The sequence below is a fragment of the Pantherophis guttatus genome, chromosome 13 (genome assembly GCF_059756535.1).
Source record: "Pantherophis guttatus breed Tessera chromosome 13, ASM5975653v1, whole genome shotgun sequence".
NCBI classification, from domain to species: Eukaryota; Metazoa; Chordata; class Lepidosauria; order Squamata; family Colubridae; genus Pantherophis; species Pantherophis guttatus.
This window is the reverse complement of record NC_142075.1, coordinates 13,868,220-13,893,479: the sequence shown is the minus strand read 5'-3', so window position 1 is coordinate 13,893,479 and position 25,260 is coordinate 13,868,220. Positions and strand designations below refer to the sequence as shown.

Below are 25,260 nucleotides of genomic sequence, written 5' to 3'. Positions count from 1 at the left end.
CACAATCTGTTTACTGTGTTGCCATTTTCAACCTTATGTCTCCACACTCAACATTTCTAGTCTGCATAGCAACTACTACTTGCTGCAGAGGTTGGCAGGTGTAACATGTAGAGGATACTAGGCTGGTGTGTATGCGTTCATGTATGTATGAGATGTGATCGTGATGCCTTAGGTTGTCATGGTATCCTGCTAGGTAGCAGCTGTGGTGGCAAGGCATCCAACTGATGAGAGTGGTTGGCATGGCAACCTCAAGGGGGCCTGTCTTTATTCTGCCCATACTTAAAAGGTTGGAGTGGGGAAGGTCTTTCTTGGAGTGGTTATCCTAGGGGCCACATCTGTTGGTTCGTCTATTGCCATATAGCACATCATGAGGCCCATCTTCAGCCACTGAGGTGCCTTCTGGAGGAGAGGGCGGCTCCTTAGATACCAGGAGCGCTCTTCCTGCCTAAGAACCGCGTTGCCATGGCGCCAATTTCAACGGAGATGCGGTTGCCATGACAGCGACGCAGCAGGCGAGATTAGAAGGGACCCAACGCGCGTCGCGCCCTCCAGGTCGCCAGGGGGACGCTGCCTCGGCGCAGCAGAGACGGAAGCGTAGTTTATAAAAAAAAAAAAAAAAAAAGACAATCACGCGGAGTCGTCACTCTATCATCCCCCCCTCAGTTTACTCTATGGTGCGAATGTCGAGCTTCAGAGCCGAGGCGGGCCTAAAGTCAGCTGCGGCGGACTCGTTGGTGGGGGTTAGTTAGCCCCGCCTCCTCTGGCGGAAAGATGGCGGCCGCCATCGCTGTCGAGTGAAGCGGTGGAAGTTCGCCCCGTCAGGAGCGAGTTGGAGCGGGAAGCATCGAGGTGGGGCTCTCCCCTTGCCGGATCCACCCGGGATACGCGTGGAAGCGCTGGCCCCGTGTGTGGGGAGGGGGAATCGCGCTTCTCCACGGCAGGCGTCCTTATGGGGGGGAAAAGGGGCTTCAGTCGCCTCCCTAAAAAAACATAAGGGAGGGAAATGTAGATTGAAGCCAGATCCTCCCCCAATGCCAGCCTCTGGCGAGCCTATAAATTCATTTATTTCTTTTATAATGACCACAGAACTTCTTAACCGCCCATCTCGCTCGTGGAGGTAACAAGAGTTGGGAGGGACCCCTAGAGGTCATCTAGTCCAGGGGTCACCAACCTTTCGGACCTCAGGGGAACCACCCATTTCATACATTTTAAATCTCGCGGAGATTTAAAAATTTTGGTGGTCCGCGAGATTTAAAATTTTTAAAAAATATGATTTTTTTTTTTAAAAAAAGGATAAATAGTATTCAGTGCCATATTTTTTTTTAAAAAATGCAAATAATTTTTCTGCGGACCACCAAAATTTTCTCGCGGGCGACCAGTTGGTGAACCACTGGTGATCTAGTCCAGTCCTCCCTTGCTCACGCAGGAGACCTATAGTAGGGGATGATGTCCCATTTGATACTCTGGGAGGTTGGGCCATTTAATCAATGTCATAAAACATTTAAAAAAAAAAAAACCCTCCCCAAAGAATTTAGGATTTTTTAAAAAAAAAAAATTCAAAAAATGTAAAAACAAAAATCATCGAAGTAGCTTCGTAATCATTAGGATAAGGGAAGGATGCCGTGACACCAAAGGACCCATGGGAGTTTGTTTTTATGATCCTCAATTTTTCAGACCCATAAATGACATAGTTCTCTCAAGTGGGGGGGGGGGGGAAATCCCCTTAGCTTAGAGGATTAGTTAGTTCCTTGTTAGAATAGAATAGAATTCTTTATTGGCCAAGTGTGATTGGACACACAAGGAATTTGTCTTTGGTGCATAGGCTCTCAGTGTACATAAAAAGAGAAGATACATTTGTCAAGAATCATAAGGTACAACACTTAATGATAGTCATAGGGTACAAATAAGCAATCGAATCATACTAGGAAACAATCAATATAAATCGTAAGGATACAAGCAACAAGTTACAGTCATGCAGTCATAAGGGGGAGGAGATGGGTGATAGGAACGATGAGAAGATTAATAGTAATGCAGTCTTAATAACTAGTTTGACAGTGTTGAAGGAATTATTTGTTTAGCAGAGTGATGGCGTTTGGGAAAAAACTGTTCTTGTGTCTAGTTGTTTTGGTGTGCAGTGCCTTATAGCGTCATTTTGAGGGTAGGAGTTGAAACAGTTTATGTCCAGGATGCGAAGGGTCTGTATTTTATTTATTTATTTTATTTATTTTATTTGATTTCTATACCACCCTACTCCCGAAGGACTCAGGGCGGTGCACAGCCAAGCAATAAAACACGTACAAAATTTAAAAGTAGAATTAAAATCAAATTAAATAGTTTTGGCCCAGACAAATTAAAATCCCAAACTATTTAAAACCAATTTTAAAATTTGAATATATAAAATACTAAAAGACATTAAAAAATTAAAAATCTTTTATAAAAGAGGGAGAAAATTAGGCCAGGCCTGCCTGGTGAAATAATAATAAGGTCTTTAGAGCGCGGCGGAAGGTGCGCAGATCCGGAATCCTCCGTATGTCCGGGGGGAGCTCATTCCAGATAGTAGGTGCCCCCACAGAGAAGGCTCTCCCCCTGGGGGGCGCCAGTCGGCATTGTTTGGCCGATGGCACCCGGAGGAGCCCCTCTCTATGGGAGCGTACCGGCCGGTGTGAGGCTATTGGTGGTAGTAGGCGGTCCCACAAGTACCCAGATCCTGAGCCATGGAGCGCTTTAAAGGTGGTAACCAAAACCTTGAAGCGCACCCGGAAGACCACCGGGAGCCAGTGCAGCTCGCGCAGGAGGGTGTTACATGGGAACGCCATGTCGCTCCCATTACCACCCACGCGGCTGCACTCTGTGCCAGTTGTAGCCTCCGGGTGCTCCTCAAGGGGAGCCCCATGTAGAGAGCGTTGCAATAGAGGGATGGGCTTCCTCCCAGTTTTTAGTCATTAGCTCTTCTGAGCAGTTTCTAATTTACATTAAATATTAGCTGGTTTCATTTGGGAAACGAATTCCTAAATTGCATTTCTTTATTTGTAAGTATGAAATTTTAGCACAGTTCTTGTGATAGTAATCCTGGAAAATAGTATAGAAATTTGGAGAATCTTGTGACAGCTTAAAAAGTAGTGGGGTTTTTTGTATCCGTGTGTGTGCGTGGGGCAGAAACCAGGTGCTGAATTCATACTGTCATCACAGATTTGAATTGCTTTCTTTTTGTATAAGAAACACAAATGTGCTTCATCTTAACTAGATGTGGATTTAAGACTGATGTCTCTTTCCTTGGATGTCCTCCTTCTCTCTCCAGTTTTATTATCACTGCCTCTAAATGTCCCATTACTTGACAACATGATTTGCTGCCCTGTGGCTCTCTCAGAGCCCAGTATTCCTGGGACCTTCTCTGTTTGAAGAAATTAGGATGGAACATGACAATCCAACCATCAAACCTCGTCGGATCCAGAACCAGAATGTAATCTATCGTTTAGAACGTCGAAGGATCACCTCTGGCAAAATTGGGACGCATTGGCACCAAGTCCGCATTTTTCATCAAAACATTTTCCCCAACTTTACCGTGGTCAACGTTGAGAAACCACCCTGCTTTTTACGGAAATTTTCCCCTGATGGAAGATACTTCATTGCTTTCTCCTCAGATCAGACTTCTTTGGAGATTTATGAATACCAGGGATGTCAAGCGGCAGAGGATCTACTCCAGGGTTACGACGGAGAGATCTTGGCTAATGGCAACGACCAGCGGTCCATCAATATCCGTGGGCGTCTCTTTGAACGGTTCTTCGTCCTTCTTCATATTACCAATGTGGCCTCCAATGGGGAGCACTTGAACCGTGAATGTAGCTTGTTTACAGACGATTGTCGGTACGTCATTGTTGGTTCTGCTGCCTATCTGCCCGAGGAGCCCCATCCTCCCTTTTTTGAGGTTTACCGCAACAGTGAATCAGTGACTCCTAATCCCAGGTCTCCTTTGGAAGATTATTCTTTGCACATTATAGACCTACACACGGGTAGGTTGTGTGACACCCGGACATTCAAATGTGACAAAGTCATCTTATCCCACAACCAAGGACTCTACCTATATAAGAATATCTTGGCTATCCTCTCCGTGCAGCAGCAAACCATCCATGTCTTTCAGGTCACTGCTGAAGGCACCTTCATTGATGTACGAACTATCGGGCGCTTTTGTTACGAGGATGACCTTCTCATGCTCTCTGCCGTCTATCCCGAGGTCCAGCGGGATTCACAGACGGGAATGGCCAACCCATACAAAGAGCCCTTCATCAATTCTCTGAAACACAGGCTGTTGGTCTATTTGTGGCGAAGGGCAGAGCAAGATGGAAGCGCTATGGCTAAAAGGAGGTTCTTCCAGTATTTCGACCAGCTGCGGCAGCTTCGCATGTGGAAGATGCAACTGTTGGATGAGAATCACCTCTTCATCAAGTACACAAGCGAGGATGTAGTCACTTTACGAGTGACGGATCCTTCACAGGTAAGAATATAGTAATTTTATGGTATTGGGGTTTTATCCAGTTCTATGCAGGGGTGGGCTTCAAAGGGGTTGAAGCAAGGGGTTCTCTGCCCTATTGCAGGGTGGGCGTGGTCATGTGGGCGTGACCTAGTCAGCCTCCTGCACCATGTGAGGGGGACGTTTTTGCCCTCCCCGGGCTCCGGAGGCTTTCCTTGAGCCTCCGGGGGGGGGGGCAAAAACTGTCTTCCCAGGCTCCGGAGGCCCTGTGGGGCCTGTTTCTGGCCTTCCCAAACTTCCCGTAGGCCTGTTTTTTGCCCTCCCCGAGCCTCCGCGTGCACCCTGCACTTCCCTGCCTCCAAAATGCGCCGCGTGGGGATTCCTGGGAGGGGCCGGGCCGGGTGGGCGGGGCCAGCCAGAAGTGGGATTTGGGTGGTCTCTGAACTGCACAGAATCATAGCTAGAGGTTCTCCCGAACCCTTGCGAACCCCCAGCAGCCCCACCCCGGTTGTATGTGAGTGTATCTGATTCAACAGTATGCAGAGATGACAATAAACAAAGAACTTTCAAACTTAGTCCAATTTACCACAGTTCTATCCAGTTTCCTTTCAAAACCATCGTTTTGCAAAATTCTATAATGTTGTCTATAGAATAATTATTTATAATGATTGATTCTGGATCTTCACATTTAGCTTAAACGAATGGCTACAAAGTTTAAGAAAACCTCTCTAGCCACATTTTTGCATGTATATATTGTTTTCTCTTCCTACCAGGCTCTACTCTTGTCTAAAACCCTCTCTGGTCTGTAATCTTTTTTCACAGGAAGCTAATTTAGCCTGTTTGCTATTTTATTTTGCACTTTTTGTGCTTTACCATTTCTCTTTAAAATGGGTTGATCAGTATGATGTGCATTATTTAAAATAGGGTTTTATGCATCACACACGCGCCCACGCTCGGATAAAGAGTGTTTTACTTTCAGTTATATTCCAACACAGATACATATCCCGTTTCCCCCCAAATAAGACATCCCCTGATAATAAGCCCAATCTGGTTTTTGAGTGCATGGCAATAAGGCCAAGCGCTTATTTCAGGGTTCAAAAAAATATAAGACAGGTTCTTATTTTCGGGGAAACAGGTATTACTGTATCGATTGTTTTACTTTCATTATTATTTCCACATGATTCCTAGCACAGATTTTGTCTTTTTTAGGGTTGACTTTTCTACTATGAGTACAAAATCCTTTTCATAATCAGTCAAGCTCAGATCCCATTATTGTAAAAGTTGGTTGTTCAGAGGGGGGAAAAAAACCCAACAACCCTGAATCTAATATGGTTTGGATTCCTGAAATTCTGCTTTGGTTGTTTATCTTCACTTTTCATACCTTTTAGATGGAGCAAGAGATGTAATTTGCCAGGAGATCTTCTTACCATGCCTATGTGTGCTGCTGGGACCAAAGCAAATAATGTTCCCCCAAAGGACTTAATACAATTTAGTCCTCTAAAGAAAGAAAACCTGTGCTGATTAATAGGACAGATTTCCTGAGGGCTCCATAAGATTATTGCAAGAATGCAGAAATGGGGGACGGGGAGGAAATGGTTGGTCCTGGATAAATTAAACCCAGTTGTAAAGAAACGATGGAGGAACATAACCTGAGTAAATGTTGGTAAGGATATAGGTTAATAGGAGAAAGGTATTTGTAGAACAAGAAAGGATGGTCTTAAAGGAACAAAAGAAGCTGGAACGATCAGAAAAATGGGGCTGTATATAGTATGACAGTATGTCTGATTGCCCTCTTCAGTGAAAAGCTGTACAGTTTTTTTTTTTGGTGTGTGTATGTGTGTGTAGGAGAAGGAGTGGCAGAATTTAGGGCAGAGTTAAAAGAGGGATCAGCCTAGAATCCCTAAGTAGCCACAAGCAGGGGTGGGGCTGCTGGGGGTTCGCAGGGGTTTGGGAGAACCTCTAGCTAAGATTCTGTGCGGTTCGGAGAACCCCCAAATCCCACTCCTGGCTGGCCCCGCCCACCCTGCCCCTCCCCTCCCAGGAGTCCCCTCGCGGCCCGTTTTGGATGCAGGTAAGTGCAGGGCACGCATGCAGGCTTGGGGAGGGTGAAAAATGGGCCTATCAGAAGTTTGAGGGCTGGAAACGGACCCGTTTCCAGCCTCCAGAGGGCCTCTGGAGCCCGGGGAGGGCAAAAACATCCCCCCTCCCAGCCATGGTGCAGGAGGCCGACTAAGCCACGCCCACTATGGTCATGCCCACCCAGCACCTGGGCAGAGAACCCCTTGCTAAAATTTTTGAAGCCCACCCCTTTGAATTTCATTGATCTTTGTCTTACTCCAGATGCCAGGTGTTACTTGAGAAGATTCCTGTGCATAGGCATGAGTAGCAATATATCAGTTTAATTGGACCGTCAGGTGTGGACCTGGTCTTCCCATTCCTGATAGGTTGCTTCTTAGTTCTTCAGAATCCTCCTTCATTCGGGCGTGTAAGATGGGCTCAAAAGACAGCGACCTCTGAGCTGATACCTCTCAAAGTATTGGCCTTTTCTTGATGGAGGCTTTTACAAGGGTGAGGTTTTCCAGATGTTGTGCATCCAAGGTGTAGTGTTTTTTTTCAGTTGCTCATGGCAGCACAGTGGAAGGCCTAAGCACACCTCTCGTGATTGGGAGTTTGTGGGACATGGTTGCCTCCATATTTCAAGCAACGATTATTGACACAGATAAACGACAGAATCCATTCTGACTCTTCGGACAGTCAGATTATGCTTCTAGGACCGTGATGGCGAAAACACGGAGCCATATCTGTGGGCACACAAGCCATCACCCTAGATCAGCTGCACCATGCATGCGCGTGCCAGCCAGCTGATTTTCGGGCCTTCCGGTCCTACCGGAAGTCAGGAAACGGTACATTTCCGGCCTCCGGAGGGCCTCCAGGTGGGTGGGGAAAGCTGTTTTTGCCCTCCCCAGACTCCAAGAAAGCCTCTGGAGCCTGGGAAGGGTGAAAAACGGGCCTACCGGGCCCACCATGCCATTGTGTGCCAAAAGCGGGGGGAGAGCGGGATGTCGCGCGAGCATGCATGGGGGGGGCAGGGTGCATTGAATTATTGGTTTGGGCATGCGCGCTCATGATCCCCCCCACCTTCCCCCGCTTTTGGCACGTGACGGCAAAAAGGTTAACCATCACTGTTCTAGGATTTGCCTGCTTTTCTTGGCCCCACAAATATTTTTGGCAAAAAATTATTTTAGTCGAGATGAATGGAGAGATTTTAATACAGGTAGCTCTCAGCTTACAACAGCTTGTTTAGTGAACGTTTGAAGTTACGACAGCACTGAAAAGAGTGACTTATGACCATGTTTCACACTTAACGACCATTGCACGGTCACGGACCACTGGTCACGTGATCAAAATTTTGATGCCTGGCAACTGGCTCGTACTTATGACAGTTGCAATGTCCCGGGGTCATGTGACTGTTGCGACCTTCTGACAAGCAAAGCCAATGGGGAAGCCAGATTCACTTAACAACCCTGTTACTAACTTAACAGCCACAGTGATTCACTTAACAACGGTGGCAAGAACGGTCGTAACGTGGGGCAAAATTCACTTAACAAATGTCTCACTTAGCAACAGAAATGTTGGGCTCGCTTGTAAGTCGTAAGTCGAGGAGTACCTGTATAGAAATTGCTTCAGTGCCAGGGGTCAACTGAGCATGCAGAAGGCTTAATTTTTCTTATAATTTTATAAGCAGTTGTCTTAAACAATATAAACTATAGCTTTTTTTTTTGGTAAGGAATTTTTTTTTTCAAGATTCAGCGCTCCAAAAACTTAAAGTTCCAAGTCTCTAGAGATGCAAAATATGTTCAAGTTTTTGGATTCATCTGCAATCTATTTCCTAAGGGAAAAATTCGGAACTGCTGCTTAGGAGACTTGGTTAAAATCAAAATATTACCTTTTCAACATTCTTAGATAAGAATACCAGTAATTCAGAAGAAATAGTTAATGGCACTTATCTTTTCTTTTCCAAACCAGCAGGCGATCCTAAACAGTGTAGTGTTTACAGGCAGCAAGCAGAGCACAATCCCATCTAAAAGACTCAATCTCGGCATGTTAGAAATATTAAAGACAGCCAAAGGAGAATTACTGCCCCCCAACCCCTTCCCAAATAAGTCCTACAAACTCTCACCTTTTTGCATATACCGAAGGAATAATCAGCTGCTAACTCACACCTGACTGGGGGGGGGGTTATGGGGAGGAGATTAAAGGAAAAAAAAACCAACCCCATTTCCCAGCAGGAACTAAAATTAAATCTTTCTTCTCCGCCAAGAAGAAAATCACTTCTTCTTGGCGGAGAAAGGCGAAGTGGAACGTTGAGTGTCCAGTTCGAAATAAACAAAGCGAAAGAAGGCATTGGAGGAATTTCACCTAGCTTCGTTAAACGATTTGAACAGTGGTTAATAGTCCTTTCAGATGATGGAAAATGCAAGGAATGAATGACAAAAAGGCAGGCTCCTGCCACAAAACGAGCATTTCTTTTGGGTTGCTGTGCGGTGGTGGGAGTTGTCTCACTCGCCCGACATCGCGGCCTCTTCTGCCCGACAGGAATCAATTTCTCCTCCTTTCCTTCCTTCCTTCCAGCCTTCATTTTTCGTGGTGTACAATATGGTGACGACCGAGGTGATTGCCGTCTTTGAAAACACATCGGACGAACTGCTGGAACTCTTTGAGAACTTCTGCGACCTCTTCCGCAACGCCACCCTCCACAGCGAGGCCGTTCAGTTCCCTTGCTCGGCCTCGAGCAACAATTTTGCCAGGCAGATCCAGCGCCGGTGAGCCTCATGCCTTCTGTTAACACACAGACACACACATATATATGTGTGTGTGTATTTCCTCTATCCATATATATATGAAGGGGTGGCCCAGGCTTTTGGTAGGCGAGTCTCGTTTATTATTTACTTTATTGGACGACCACTGATCTGAAGTGGTATAGGGTCTCCTACAGTGATGGGTATTCAGCTGATTCTATCCGGTTCGGGCAAACTGGTAGCGGTGGTGGTGGGAGGCTCCGCCCACCACCCCTGACGTAATCACGTCCTGTTTTTGACAATCTGCACATGCGCGGAAGGCCCTGCGCTCACAATTGCGCACTCACATTTATGAACCGGTAGCGAAGTTAAGTGAATACCACCCTGGTCTCCTGCTTGAGTAGGGGTTTGGACTAGAACAGGGGTGTCAAACTCAATTTCGTTGAGGGCTGTATTAGGGTTGTGTTTGACAAGCTCCGTTTTCACTGGCAGAGGGTTGCAGGAGGCCATGGCAGCCGAAAATGGATCTCGGGAACCCGTTTTCGCTGGCAGAGTGCTTGGGCCACCACAGGCGCCCCCGACAGGAGTGATGTCAAGCTGGCCATGCCCACCTTGGCCACACCCACCCCATCCCCCTGAGGTCAGATACAACCCTGATGTGGCCCTCAATGAAATCGAGTTTGACACCCCTGCTTTACATCATTCAAGAATGAGGATGGGTTTCCATCTTATCCTTTACTATCAGGAGATCCGTAGCCGTAAAACCTTTTAGTTTTCATGTTGTTCTTTCGAGAAAATGTAATTTAAAGGCAAGCATTGCTAATCCTTGTCACCCCGTTGTGATATCTGTCAGAATTTGCAGTTTAAAGGGTCCATTTTTTAGAATAGTCATACGGGTTTACTTCTGGACTTATTTCCAGGAAACCAGCACTTGGCCTTTTGAATTAAAAGGCTTTTTGCCCAGTTTCGATATTCCTGGCAGGGCCAGAAGTTTTTAAGTTTTAACAAATACGAATGTGAACTTTATAAAGAGATCTGAGATTTTTCCCGTTGATTGGTATAAAGCTGCTGTCGTTCTGGTATTTTGCTTTAATGCAAGAAATTGAATAAACAGTGATGACCTTTTAATAGTGCAAGGCGATTTGGTTGTCTCTAAATTATTCATTTATGTTTTCTTGAAGAAAAAGATATTTCGCACTTCAAACGAGTTAGGTTTTTTTTTAACTCTTGGTTTTCTTTAGTTCAGCATCTGGTTACCTCTTCCATTTTATCGGCTCAGCATCTGGTTAGCTCTTTCTGATTATTTTTTCTGCTAGGGTTCCCTTGACCCAACTGTCTGCTCGTCTTGACTTTATCTTTGTCCTTCCACACATCATCCATTGAATGAAGACTGTTCTCTAAAAATTGTTAAGGACAATAAATTGTACTAAAGTAATTAATGGGATAAATTTTTTGGATAGGGTTTGGGGGTTTTTTTGGTCACTGATTTTTTTACAGAGAATCCTGTAATGAGCTTCTAAGGAATCTCTGTTAGATTTTTGTTGGAAATGCAATCTAAAAATGATTATGCTGCTCAATTTCTCTTCAAGTACAGGTGATTCACTACTTGAGAACTATTTATCTGGTTATCTGTCTTCATAGCACCATAGTTGCTTCAATTGTGTCTCCTCTGAAGGAGCTTGAACTACATGTTCTACATGTTCTTCTTGCTTACATTTTAATCTCAAAACAAGCACACGGAATAGACAAAGTTTGAATTTCTGTAGCTTCGTGGGAATTGAACCTGTTTGTCTCAATCTGACTCTCTGAATGATGCCATTATTTCCTTTAACCCAGGGGTGTCAAACTCAAGGCCTGCAGGCCTGCCTGCGGGCTGCTTAGATCTGGCCCATGGGGCCACCCTGGAAACAGTGAAGGACTGGCCCGTGGTGCCTCTGCCGGAGAAAATGGAGCTTGCAAACGGGCGGCCCTTCCAAGCTGTGTTTTTGCTGGCAGAGGTGTTGTGACCTAGGCTTATTGAGTCATTACAAGACACAATTAGTCCTAAATAAACCTATTTTATTGTAACAGCTGAGAATTATGTTCATTCCCAGCTGAGTCCCAATTAGTTGCAAAACAAGTCCTTCGGAAGAAGTCCTTCGGGATAATCACCAACCTTTATCTTCTTTGACACCCTGCCAAAGGCCTTACTTGGCAAAGCCCTATGAAGTTCAGAAACAAACAAGAGATGCCAACTGGAAACAGAGTTAGCAATGTTGCTTTCCTGCAAAAGGCCCAAGTGCCTTTGTTTCTCTTTTAAGCCTTATGGGAGGGGTCAATCATCTCCTGCCTTACTCCTGAGTCGTCCCTTTTGCTTTAGCTGCTCTTGCCTTCTGGCAGCTCTGCGCATGTGTGCATTAGGAACAGGCTCCTCCTGTTCCTCTGCCTCTCTGCTGTCCGACTCTGGGGGCTCCGGAGTCAGCGCATAACTCCCAGATGGCCCTGGCCCCCCCTCTGCCTCAGACGCAGAGGCCTCGTCGGGGCCTTCCCCAGACTCCAGGACTGGCCCATGTTCCTCCTCAGCCTCTTCACTGTCCGCCTCCGCTGCCAGTTCTGCAGGCTGCTGGCGGACCACAACAAGAGGGTTGCAGGAAGCCATCAGAGCCGAAAACAGAGCTCGGGAGCCTGTTTTCACAGGCAAAGTGCTCGGGCCGTCACAGGCACCCCAAATGACGTCAAGCTGGCCACGCCCCTGGCCATGCCCCCCCCCGGAGATCAAACAAAATCCTGATGCCTCCCTCAATGAAATCGAGTTTGACACCCCTGCTCTAACCTTATTCAGTGACTACAGCTTCGAAGTCTTAGGCAGAAGTTCTTTCCCCCCCCCCCCCAACATTTTTTTCTCAAAAGAGATGCCAAAGCTTAAACCCCAGTCCTTTTATGAACTCAGGATTCTTGTTTGTCTGATTTCCCCAATGCTAACGTATAGTTAGTACCAGGTGGGTGGAAGGAAGGAGAGGTGGGTTTTTTTATGTCGTTTCTTTCAGCTTTATAGCCTTCACCTTCTCTGCTTCAGTTTCAAGGACACCATTGTCAACGCAAAGTACGGGGGACACACAGAGGCTGTGCGTCGGCTCCTGGGTCAGCTTCCAATCAGCGCGCAATCATACAGTGGCAGCCCTTACCTTGACCTCTCTCTCTTCAGCTATGATGACAAGTGGGTTTCGGTCATGGAACGTCCCAAAACATGTGGTGACCACCCAATCAGGTATGCACCATTTCCACGATGACATTAGAAAGAACAAGGCGTTGCGTGTGGTTTGCTTCCCTATTAGCCAGGAAACAGATAATCGTAAGGTTTCTGTTATGTCTCATTCATTGGGCAATTAATAGGGTCCTTGGTTTGATCCACCATAGGCTACAGGTCGTCCTCAATTTAACCACCACTATTGAGCCCAAAATGTATGTTGCTAAATGAGAAATTTGTTTAATAGCAATAGCACTTAGACTTATATACCGCTTCACAGTGCTTTTACAGCCCTCTCTAAGCGGTTTACAGAGTCAGCCTCTTGCCCCCCCCCAACGGTCTGGGTCCTCATTTTACTGACCTTTGGAAGGATGGAAGGCTGAGTCAACCTTAACTCCTGGCAGCAGGCAGAGTTAGCCTGCAATTCTGCATTCTAGCCACTGTGCACCATGGATGGGTGGATGGATAGATGGGTGAGTGGGGAAAAGGAAGAACAAGAGCAATATCACTTAGCCTTATATACCGCTTTATAGTGCTTTCCAGCCCTCTTTAAGCGGTTTACAGAGTCAGCCTATGGCCCCCAACAATCTGGGTCCTCATTTTACCCACCTCGGAAGGACGGAAGGCTGAGTCAACCTTGAGCCTGGTGAGATTCGAACTGCCAAATTGCAGGCAGCCGGCAGTCAGCAGAAGTAGCCTGCAGTACTGCACTCTAACCACTGCACCACCGCGGCTCATGTAGCTTTCGGCGAGCTTCCGAGTCATTGTTCATCCACGCTGCCTTCCAGTCATACTCTCGATCACGTACGAATGACTTCCGTTTTTAATTTCACATTGCTGCTTGTTTTCCTCACGGATGTCCTTGACGCTTTGGAAAGGTCCTAATCCCGATAGTTTATAGGTGATCGTGTGGCTGGCTGGCTGTCTAGCAAAAAATAAAATAAAATAAAATAGCAGTTCTGTAGATGTTCTCAGAAATGGGCTTTGGCAGTTATGAAAGCAAATAGGTTTGCTGCTGTGTTTGGAAAAGGCTGGAAGGAAATCCGAGCTTGTGGGTGCTTGCGTTTCCAGTGTCTGCTTAGCAAGCAGACCAGTTTCAAGGACTGGAGGGGGATAAGCCTGTGCTTTGTTTCTCAGTAGCATCTAGAGCAGGGATCTCCAACCTTGGCCACTTTGGTGGACTTCAGTTAAATAAATAAATAAATAAATAAATAATTTTATTTCTATACCGCCCTTCTCCCGAAGGACTCAGGGCAGTGTACAACCAATTTAAAAACACAAGACACAACAATGATTAAAAATTAAAATAATTAAATAAATTTGGCCGGATTAAAAACCCAAAAATTTAAAATACCCCAATTTAAAATGATTATGTTGATAGCCCGGCCTGGCGGAACAACAGGGTCTTCAATGCGCAACGAAACACCCGGAGGTCGGAGATCTTACGTATTTCCGGGGGCAGTTCATTCCACAGGGCTGGGGCTCCCACAGAGAAGGCCCTCCCCCTGGGTGTCGCCAGCCGACATAACTTGGCTGATGGCACCCTGAGGAGACCCTCTCTGTGCGAGCGGACTGGTCGGTGGGAGGCTATTGGTGGCAGAAGACGGTCTCGAAGGTACCCGGGTCCTATGCAATGGAGCGCTTTAAAGGTGGTAACCAACACCTTGAATCGCACCCGGAATTCCCAGAATTCCTCAACCAGCATGGCTCAGTGAGAAATTCTGGAAGTTGGAAGTCCCCCAATATGCCAAGGTTAGAAGACCCCCTGATCTAGAGGGCAGAGAGTCTTCACTTCTGATCTGCTTTCAACAGCGGCAGTTGTTGTTTGTCCTACTACCCAATTGAAGCTTATTCCCCATCTTCTGGTTCCCAGTTCTGTCTGCTCTTCGTAAACTGCTCAAACTCCAGTTCTCACCCTCAAGCAAGCTCCCTTGTGGCAGCCAACAACGGGCTGCTTTGCAGGAGCAATTTTGGGCCTTTCCTTATTGGAAAAGCCCATATTATGATATTATGAGGACCTAAAATATAGTCCAGTCCCAGTACAGCACTTCTACAGTGACTTGTAGTGTTTTACTGATACAATTAAAAAAAGATGTCATATTAATTATAGGAAACTGGAATGCTAAAGTTGGAACATCTGGAACGGGTCTGCAACCTTAAACACTCAAAGAGCCATTTGGACCCGTTTCCCACGGAAAAGAAAACACCGGGAGCCACAAAACCTGGGTGGGCGTGGCCAAGTCCACGTCACTCAGGGGCCCGGCTGACTGCGGCCGATGCTCCGCATTGTAAAACGGCATCCCCTCCTCTTCCTGAAGCCCATTACGACGCGGAGCATCAGCCGCAGCTGGCCCAGGCCAGCATCTCGGGGCAGAGAGCAAATTGTGCGTCTCCCCAAGCGACCGAGGTGCACGCAGCACTAAGAAGCGCCAGAAGAAGCCTCCGCGAGATGAGAGGCAAGTACAGGGGCACTTCCCTCTCGTTCGGAGCAAGTCTCCATCCCCGCCTTCGCCCTTAACCTTCTCAGGCTATGTGAGGAGTGACTGGGAGGAGCAGCGAGGAGCGGGGCCAGCCAACCGACAGGGAGCCACAGCCGGGGGACGAAAGAGCTGCACGCGGCTCTGGGGCCTCAAGTTGCCGACACACGCCCAAGAATATTGAGCCTTTGTGTCACGCTTGGCTTACTTTTGAGTCCTTCCCTTTTCCCACCACGCGCCAAGCTGCTAAAATAGCACCCTTCATGCTGGCTTGGATCTGAAGATGACAAGTCTTTTGCCACCTGCCCTCCACCCACCTTAACCCCTCAGCCAGGGGTTCTTAGAGGACTTCTTAGCTGTCTCGGCCATTAGGATGAGCCAGAAATCCTTCTGCTGACAGTTTAAAGGGCCCAAGACTTAAGCAGACTGGAAAATGTCACCGTAAGCCTTTGGGGAGGAGCGTTTGAGAAGCCCGACAGTGCGGTAGGTAAGCTTTTCCATTGCTCTTAACAATTGGCACTCCATTATTGTTCTTATTGGCACGCATCTTGCATTTCGGGATCTTAATTTCTCCGCTGCGTTCAAGGCAGTGTAAATGGCCTCTGATTGCAGAGCACTTTTCAAAAAATAGATGTGGGTGGGGTGGGGGGGAAAGGAAAAAAAACAAAACCCCGAGACAGAGCCTATCTTGGAGATTATAGGGCACTTTTCTTGAGTATGGCAAATTGCCCTGAATTAGAATGGCAAAGGCAGAAACTCACAGAACGAAGTTTGCTCCCCTTCCTGTTTTTTTTTTTCCCCCCTCCTTCCTTCCTTCGCCTACCAGCTCCGCTTGAGAGAAGGGAGCCGTTTAGAAAGTCAGGCTACCCAGATTGTTGCTCTTTTCCCCCTCGGTTTGTGTGTGTTTGTGTGTGTGTGTTGTCTCTTAATTGTCAGGCCAGCCAGGGGCCATTTAAGAGCAGGATATAAATAATGACTATTTAGAAAGAATGTGATGAATGCAACAGGCCGCATAATGAAACCTGGTGGGTATTCTACTTATCCTGAGAGCATCCTCTTCCTCACTCGGTCTGCATTGCAGCTTGAACAGCTTGTCTATTTTGAGGGGAGGGGAGGGGAGGTATGGAATCTGCACATTAAGGGTTCGAACACCGAGGAGGACGCTTTGAAAATACTCCCCTGCAAAAAAAAGAAGGGAGAACCAGCCACGAGATCAGGGTCAGCCGATCTCTTTTATGAAGCTGCATTTGTTTAAAAACCCACTTCGTCTTTCTCATCTCCATATCTCCTGCCAGGGTTCTAGGTGAATATCTTGCTGCGGGAATCCAAGGTTTGGCAGCTTCCAGACGCAGGCACGGAGGTTCTCTGCTTCACTTGACTTTTTAATTTTCCCCTTAGCCTCACAATCCTTTTTTTTTTTACTGGAGGAGGGAGTTTTAAATAATGCTGCTGTAGGAAAGGCAGGATCCGGGCAATAATTGATAATAATGTACTTCAATCCTATCGCTAGCTCGTTTGGTAAAAGGCAAAACTTTGGTTTTATTGAAACCTTTTCAATAGAGGAGTTCTAATGTCCCCTTTCCTGTAGTTTCTCTTCACTTTGGTCAAAATAGCATGGTGTCTTTCTTTGCTTACTGAATTACATGAGATTGATTTTTATTTAATTCTATGTGCCCAAAGAATAGCCATCCAGCATTCTCTCTCTCTCTCTCTCTCCCTCTCTCCCTCTTTCTCTCCCTCCCTCTGTCTCCCTCCCTCTGTCTTCCTCCCTCCCTCCCTCTTTCTCTGCCTTCCTCCCTGCCTCCATCTCCCTCCCTCCCTCCTTCTATCTTCCTCCCTCTGTCTCCCTCTGTCTCTCTCTGTCTCCCTCCCTCTTTCCCTCCCTCTTTCTCTGTCTCCCTCCCTCCCCGTCTCCCTCTCTCCCTCCCTCCCTCTCCCTCCTTCCCTGTCTCCCTCCCTCTCTCTCCCTCTCTCTCTCCCTCCCTCCCTCTCTCTCTCTGTCTACCTCCCTCCCTCTCTCTGTCTCCCTCCCTCCCTCTCCCTCCCTCTTTCTGTCTCCCTCCCTCCCTCTGTCTCCCTCTCTCTCTCCATCCCTCCCTCTCCCTCCTTCCCTGTCTTCCTCCCTCTGTCTCCCGTCCCCTTCCTCTTCCTCTCTCTCTCTGTCTTCCTCCCTCTGTCTCCCCCCTCTCTCTCTGTCTCTCTCTCTGTCTCCCTCCCTCTCTCTCCCTCCCTCCCTCTCCCTCCTCTCTCTGTCTCTGTCTCCCTCCCTCCCTCTCTTTTCCCATTCACAGATTTTATGCCCGAGATTCTGGTCTGCTGAAGTTTGAAATCCAAGCAGGACTTCTGGGTCGACCCATCAATCATACCGTCCGGCGCCTGGTGGCATTTACCTTCCATCCTTTCGAACCCTTTGCTATCTCCGTGCAGCGGACTAACGCGGAATACGTTGTGAACTTCCACATGAGGCATAGCTGCACGTAGCGTTTTGCTCCGCTGTAGACACAGAATAGAGACATCTATTTTTTTTTTTAAAGTTTTTTTTTTTTTTTCCACGGATACCCCCCAAAGCCAAAGTCAGGCTGAAAGAAACCAAAACACTAAAGAGCCTCTTTGGAGCGATGCCGTTTTTAACCCTGCGGTGTTCGAATCTCGCAGGAATGATGGTGCTGATGGATCCATAACCGTCTCGAAAGTTCTTTTTTTCTCAGGTGTTAGCCATTCTTCCGTCATTCAGCACAAACCAAGCAGATTATTTTGTAATGTTCTCTGCTCTGATACTTGACTTATTACTACATCTACTGCTGCTGCTGCTATTGAGTAGGAGGGGTGGGGGTGGGGGTGGGGGTGGGGGCTTCAGCTGAATAAGCAACAGGAAACCCATTTGTAGCAAGCCATTACTTATTTTCCTCTCTCTCTCTCTCTCTCTCTCTCTCTCTCTCTCTCTCTCTCTCTCTCTCTCTCTCTCTCTCTCTGGATAGAGGGATAAAAGTCCTTCTATCACTACCATCTTTCAAGAAGCTTGACAGTTAGAACAATTAATCCGTGGAACCACTTGCCTCCAGAAGTTGTGAATGCTCCAACACTGGAAGTTTTTAAGAAGAGGTTGGATAACCATTTTGTCTGAAGTGGTGTAGGGTTTCCTGCCTGGGCAGGGGGTTGGACTAGAAGACCTCCAAGGTCCCTTCCAACTCGGTTATTCTGTCATTCTAAATTGCTGGCTTGGTTGGTTCCTTAGCGAAAGAGAGGGATACGGTGCCTGCTTTTATACAGGCAGGGGAGACAGTGGGATGAAATACTCCCGTAGAAACACTTTAGGGGAATCTTAGCCTTTAATCCCCCATCTCTCTCTCTTTAGATTAGATTATAACCCACGAAAGGTTTTGTGCTGCCCAAGTTCTGTTCTATGAAAACCCTCCTGCCAACCTAGCGTGCCCATCGCCCAGGGGTCAGGGGCCCAGGATGGCCGACAGGGAGCGTTAGGGTTCTGTTGTGCTACTAATCATGATCATTCCAGTTTGAGTGTCCGGCAATATCATGCAGTTGACCCACACAGGCTTTAAATCAGTGGTGAAATCCAATTTTTTTTCCCTACCGGTTCTGTGGGCGTGGTGTGGCTTGATGGGCGTGGCAGGGGAAGGATACTGCAAAATCCCCATTCCCTCCCCACTCCTGGAGGAAGGATACTGCAAACTCCCCATTCCTACCCCACTCCAGGGGGAAGGATATTGCAAAATCCCCATCCCCTCCCCACTACTGGGGGAAGGATACTGCAAAATCCCCATTCCCTCCCCACTCCTAGGGGGAAGGATACTGCAAAATCCACACTCCCTCCCCACTCCTGGGGGAAGGATATTGCAAAATCCCCATTCCCTCCCCACTACTGGGGGAAGGATACTGCAAAATCCCCAATCCCTCCCCACTCCAGGTGGAAGGATATTGCAAAATCTCCATTCCCACCCCACTTCAGGGGAAGGATACTGCAAAATCCCCATTCCCTCCCCACTCCTGGGGGAAGGATACTGTAAAATCTCCATTCCCACCCCACTCTGGGGCCAGCCAGAGGTGGTATTTGCCAGTTCTCTGAACTGCTCAAAATTTCTGCTACCGGTTCTCCAGAACCTGCTGGATTTCACCCCTGCTTTAAATGAGGAAATGGTTAACTTGGCTTGGCCAAGGAAGACTGGCCCCTTAGGCTGCTTGAAAATCCTTGGTTACAAATTGCTGAACAATGGCTGAAATAGGCAGCTAGAGAAATCAAATCAAATCAAACCAGTCCATCTGTAAATAAGTAAATAAAAGAAATAAAACAGCCCTCTTCCCTGCCTTCAGTCAACTTGCCACCAGGTTGAAGGACATTTTAGACACGTAAATCTAACATTTCTCTTTCCTTACATTCGGTGCCAGTGCTACTCTCTTGGCAATTCTCAGCAGGAGGCAAGAATGTCAAAAAAAATATACACCTTGTGAGGACATTTTCATATGCTCAAAATGGTTGACTTTTGTCTTTGACCCAGAAGTTCAGGGAAATAAAAGTAACACGAAGATTAAAAGTAACACAAATGGAAAAGTGTGGTTTGCTCTTTGGGTGCCCTTTCTGTCTCTTGCTGCGTTGAAAGGAAACGGCAAAGCTGAATGGACGTGCAAGGAGGACTTTGGTTAGCTTTTGGCTCGTATGAGAACTAGAAAAGTTCCCGTGAGGTCATCTGAAGAAGGATTGACTCCCAACATTTCTTCACCAATATTAATCTCCCACTTTTGAAATTGCCTTTTGAGTTGAGTCACCTGGGAAGGCAAGGCAAAACAGATGTCTGGTTGAATGCACCTGAACATACGTGCTAACCTGATTCACAGATTGTTGTAAAGATATAGATTACTTTGCCTTCGTCTTCACTCCTAAGGACCACCCAAATATACTTACCGTATTTTTCGGAGAATAAGACACACCTTTTTCCCTCCTAAAAGGAGGTGAAAATTTAGGTGCGTCTTATACACCGAATGTAGCCCCGCCTACCCACTGGCCCCCACCCTTTGGCTTCTGCCTCGCAGCAGTTACCTCCTTGCAAGTAAACAGCAAGGAAAAACAGCTCCTTTCAGCTTCAGCATAGCCTAATTAGCACAAGTTGATTGGATCAGCATCCTGACTCTCAGCTGATTTGCTCTAGGCTGTTTTGCTCAGGGCTCTGCTGCCTGCTGCAAAGAGGTAAATTGCTGGAGCAGATTTTTTTTTTTCCTTGTGCTAATCAAGCTAACCTGAAAACGAAACTGAAAGTAAAGCAGGCTATTTGCTGTTTGCTGCAAAATTGCTCAAAGGCAGAGGGAGATTTCTTTTTCTTCTTTTCCTCACCAAAAAAGGGAGGTGCGTCTTACATTCCGGTGCGTCTTATACTCCGAAAAATCCGGTATGTTAACCTTCTTAGCAACACTACAAAAATAATTGGTTATTTCCTTCTAAGATTCTCCCCCCCCCCTCCCCTTTCAATTTCAAGTTCCAAAAAGGGCCCTGGAATTTCCTGGTGTTCTCCAGTTTAAGGTCTAATTAGTTGTTGATCTTGATTGGCTTTTTTCCAATATCCATCGTGGTTGGTGAGGGCCTACCTCCCGAAGAGCACGTTCGGTTAAATAAGACATAATTGCCGTTATTTAATTCAACGCAAAAGGCCAGCAGTTTAAAAAAAAAAAAAGAAGCAGCACTAAACGGAAATCAATATAAATACATTTGGATTTGCAAATTGGACGAGATTGTAGTTTGTAGTTGAATAGTGGTCGAAACCAAGTCGGCTATATACCAACCTATCTGTCACAGTTTTACAAAAGATAATGGCCATTTATGTGAGATGTAAATTGGAAATTTAATGAGACAAATGATAGCTTATAGTCAATGTGTTTACCTTCATCGCTTGACTCCATCTTATTATTTTGTTTTTACTGTTGGTTGGAGCTGAAAAGACTCAAGCAGTTAGGTGGAATGCAGTGTTTCTAAGAAGTCCAACCAATTCTTTTTTTTTTTTTTTTTTTTTATTGAAAAGGTTTTCAAATACAAATTTTTCCCCCTTTTTCCCCCCCCTCCCCCCCCTCCCTAACCCCCCCTCCCCACCCTTCCCCCCCTGTGACTTCTTCGTAACAAAAAAAAAACCCTAATTCATAACAGATTACTTACTCCCTCCTCAAAATACTGACCTTTACTTACTAAAAATATTATAAATCCCCCTTTATCCATACATTTCAGAAAAGAAGAAGAGAAAAAAAAACAAAACAAAAAAAAACAAACACATTATACTATAACTATTATAAAATAACTCTAATTTAGCATAATAGTGTTTTATATCTATGCCTTATTGCAACAATTCAAAACCACCTTCCACTTTAAAACTATACAATAAGTCCTACTTTAATAACATTTCAAAGCGGGCTCCCCATAAAATCTAATTTAACATTTATTCCACTCTATCCATTTCCTCCACTCCCCTAAATGTATCACTTAAAAATCCCTTTTCTTAAACTAATCAGTCTGTAGCTAGCTTATTCACCCACTGTCTTACAAATTTACCATACACAACAATTCTTGATATCTTTAATTCACTGCCCACACTACTTAAAAATATATATATATATATATTCCATTATATCTAAATAAAAAAAGAAAAGACAATAACTTTAAATTTATAGTCCATATAATATCTTCTTGAAGTCTTTCCACTGGATTGTTAAAACCAACATCCATAATAGGGTGACATAGCTTGCGGATGCAACAGTTTATTCAAGATCTCCAATCATATCTGCCCCCATCAGTAGTAAACATCTTCTTATATATATAAAAGTAAAAACAACCACCCGAGTGACATTATAATTGTATTCCATATAATAATAATTGTGGGTTTCATCAGGATTATTAATTTCCATCATCGTATTGGGTAACAACCCGATCTTCTGCATGTCCCAATGTGATTCTCTTGCCTTATAATTCAAGATAATTATAATATATTTATCAACACAAAAAGAAGTTTCAAAATAGATAATTCAAAACCATCAATTTGAGGCTCTTTCCATGTCCCAAAATTACGGCAATGCAGAGATCTGCCACTATCCTCAGGATGATATTGACCAATATGTCGCCTCCTCTATGTTTTCACATAATCATTCATATTTTAAAATCACTGGCTTCACTGTTGCTTGGGTTAGAAATTTCTATTTTTGTACAACCTATTTCTTTTTTTGTTTTCTTTTTGTGGGTTTGACCTCCATCCTAATTTTTTGTGTCTCGCATTTCTTTTTTATCCCTTGTATATCCTCTAATTGGTTTCCATGCTTGTCCTTGCCTTGATAAGTCATCACATTAAAATCAGATGGCACTTCTCTCAAATTTGTAGATAATCCAGCTGGGGTATCCGATAAATCCAAAGGCAATTTATCTGGTACAGTCTCTGTCTTTAGTTCCAGCTCCTTCTGCTTATCCTGTATTATATCTGAAGACGTTAAATTCATTTTCAACCTATTTTGATAAAATTCTTCCGCCCTTTCAACAGTATTTAACTGGTATCTTTCTCCTTGATATCTCAATATAATACCAACTGGGACGTCCCACCGGAATTGAATATTTCTCCTTTTTAACTCAGACACCAGAAAGCCAAATTTCTTCCTTTCCATTAGTATCTTAGGTGGGAGTTCCTTGTAAATCCAAATCTTTCTTCCATACAATTGCAAATTAGAATTAAAGGAATTTTGCACAATTTTATTCCTAATTTCTTTATCTGAAAAATAGATTACCACATCTCTAGGCAATTGCCTTTGCTTGGCAGTCCAAGAGTTTATTCGATAAGCTCTGTCAATCCTACAAAACACTTCCTCAGGTTGAATCTTTAAAATCCCAGCTAGAAATTCAGAAGATATTTTCCTTAAGTCATCTCTGTTATTTTCCTGCAAACCTCTAAGTCTTATTGCATATTCTGTGAAATTATATTGTATCTTTAGAACCTCTTTTTGGATCCTCTGTTCCAGATATTCTACATTACCAGACTTTTGGTCAGCATCCATTTTAAATTTTTCTTCTGAACTATAATCCTGAATATTTAACAAATCATTTTCAATTTTTTGAATTCTATTGTCCAATTTATCTTGAATTTCTTCCATTTTTGACTCTAGTAAATTAGTATTTGTATCCAACCGAATCATGAATTCTGGCAATTTTAAAATTTTTTGCTGCAAAAAGTCAAACTTGGATTTCACCAATTCCTTAGTTTCCTGCTTAAATTTTTCAAGTTGCTGATTCACAATCTCATCCCTTCTTTCAATCTCCTCTAAGAGAAATTCTATTATATTAAAATCAGGTTTCTGGGACTGAAGAGTTAAAACATATTGCTTTAAATTCTTAGTGGGGGAATCCCCCCCACCTATTTGTTTGTCTGACTTCACAAGCCTCAGTGCCATGTTTCCGCCTAAGCAGGCTTTGTTAGAAGAAGAAAAAAAAAAAAAACAAGACAAAAGACTTCCAGCCAGCAACACTCAAGCCTCCAGGGAAAAAAGAGAAAAACAAAAACAGGAGCGGAGTTTTGTCTACAAATGTAGCCAGTGGTATTTATTCCGCTACATTGTAATAATAAAAAACGGAAGAACTTTCCCTCTCAAACTCTTCTCCAGCCGCGGCAGACGCCATTTTAAAAAGAAACTTTTTTCCTCTTTCTCTTCCTCTATTCTCTTAAGTAATTTTTAAAAGATAAGTAAAATACTTGCGCTTCAGTATTACAGGTCCAGCTCACATTTTCTTTGAGTAATCTGTCAAATTCGCAAGCTTGCTTTTGACGCCTGGCTCTGCATTAGCAGAGGTCTCCCAAAGCCCGGAGCAACGGCTGGGGATATGGGGCATCTCATCCGCTCCATCCCAAAAGTAAAAGAAAAACTTTTGGGACTCTGCAGAGAGTTCTACCCACCCCTGCCGGCTCTATCTCCGTTTCCTCATGGGAACGGAGTTTTTTCGAGCCGCCGTTCCGTTGTGAAGGCGGCTCTGACAGGCAGTGGAAGCTGACGATCCCAAAGGAACGTCTGGCGGCGGCCAGCAGCAAACAGGAAGTCAAGTCCAACCAATTCTTTTGGAAAGATATGAAGTGGACAAAATCAACTGTTCCAGACTGGTGCTTAAGGTAAAGGTAAAGGTTCCCCTCGCACGTATGTGCTAGTTGTTCCCGACTCTAGGGGGTGGTGCTCATCTCCGTTTCAAAGCCGAAGAGCCAGTGCTGTCCAAAGACATCTCCGTGGTCATGTGGCCGGCATGACTCAACGCCAAAGGCGCACGGAACACTGTTACCTTCCCACCAAAGGTGGTCCCTATTTTTCTACTTGCATTTTTTATGTGCTTTCAAAGTGCTAGTTTGGCAGAAGCTGGGACAAGTAACAGGAGTTCACCCCATTACACGGCACTAGGGATTCGAACTGCTGAACCTCCGATCTTTCGATCGACAAGCTCAGCGTCTTAGCCACCGAGCCACCACATCCCTTTATATAGTAAATATAAATATACAGTAAGACTGGTGCTTATTGTTCCCTAAATACATAGATATTCTGGGAGATTTCTCGTCCTTGAATTGCCTTTGATTTTAGAGTGGTATTATTAAGGAGGAGTTGCTTATCTTCCCTCGACATACTGGTTTCCTGATCAAAACTAGCGTCCAACTATTTGTTCACACTTTCCAGCATCACATTTGTCACAAAAAACTCGGGAGGGTGTCCCTTGAGGTCTGCTTTTTTTAAGGTGGAGCTTCATTAATTTTGTAGGCACAATGAATTGATACCACTAGAGCAGAATATTTGTAGCTCAGGGTTGAACTGTGGGGTCCTTGGTGCTCTGAGCTTGGTGAGTTTTCTTGCAGACATTTCATTATCCAATTCGGTAACATCATCCGTGCACTGAAGATTGCTGACTTCCTACAACGTGCTGAACTACAAAGTACTCAAATCTCTTTTAGCCTAGTCTAGTGAACTGGTCACTCTTGTCAGCCGAAGGCTTACAACTTTGTAGAAAAACGGACGGCCCTTTTCTACCACTCTCATTCCGCACCGCCTTCCTGTGATTAAAGATACGGCTTTCAAGCCAGGTAGCCCTCTCGTCCATAAGCCTGTTAAACTCTCCTTGAAGATTGGCTGTAATCGCATTTGTGGACAATGAAATTCTGAGGCTTAACTGTTGTGTCTATTGATCTTGAATTTGTAAGGAGCAGCACTAGGGAAGAGGAATGCCAATTTTTCCTACATCAAAGCAGTAAACGCAGTAGACAATGTAAAGAGGATCTAAAACTTGAT

General features: G+C 45.2%; 1 protein-coding gene across 1 annotated transcript; it reads left to right on the top strand.

Annotated features, from left to right (window-relative positions):
* Nucleotides 1-275: 275 nt before the first annotated feature.
* On the top strand, nucleotides 276-19,537 carry DET1 (DET1 partner of COP1 E3 ubiquitin ligase). The gene is made up of 5 exons (XM_034424678.3): nucleotides 276-849; nucleotides 3,299-4,492; nucleotides 9,101-9,291; nucleotides 12,323-12,514; nucleotides 17,262-19,537. Exons 2-5 carry the CDS (start codon nucleotides 3,410-3,412, stop codon nucleotides 17,449-17,451), a joined length of 1,656 nt encoding a protein of 551 aa, XP_034280569.1. The 5' UTR covers nucleotides 276-849; nucleotides 3,299-3,409; the 3' UTR covers nucleotides 17,452-19,537.
* The last annotated feature ends 5,723 nt before the right edge of the window (nucleotides 19,538-25,260 follow it).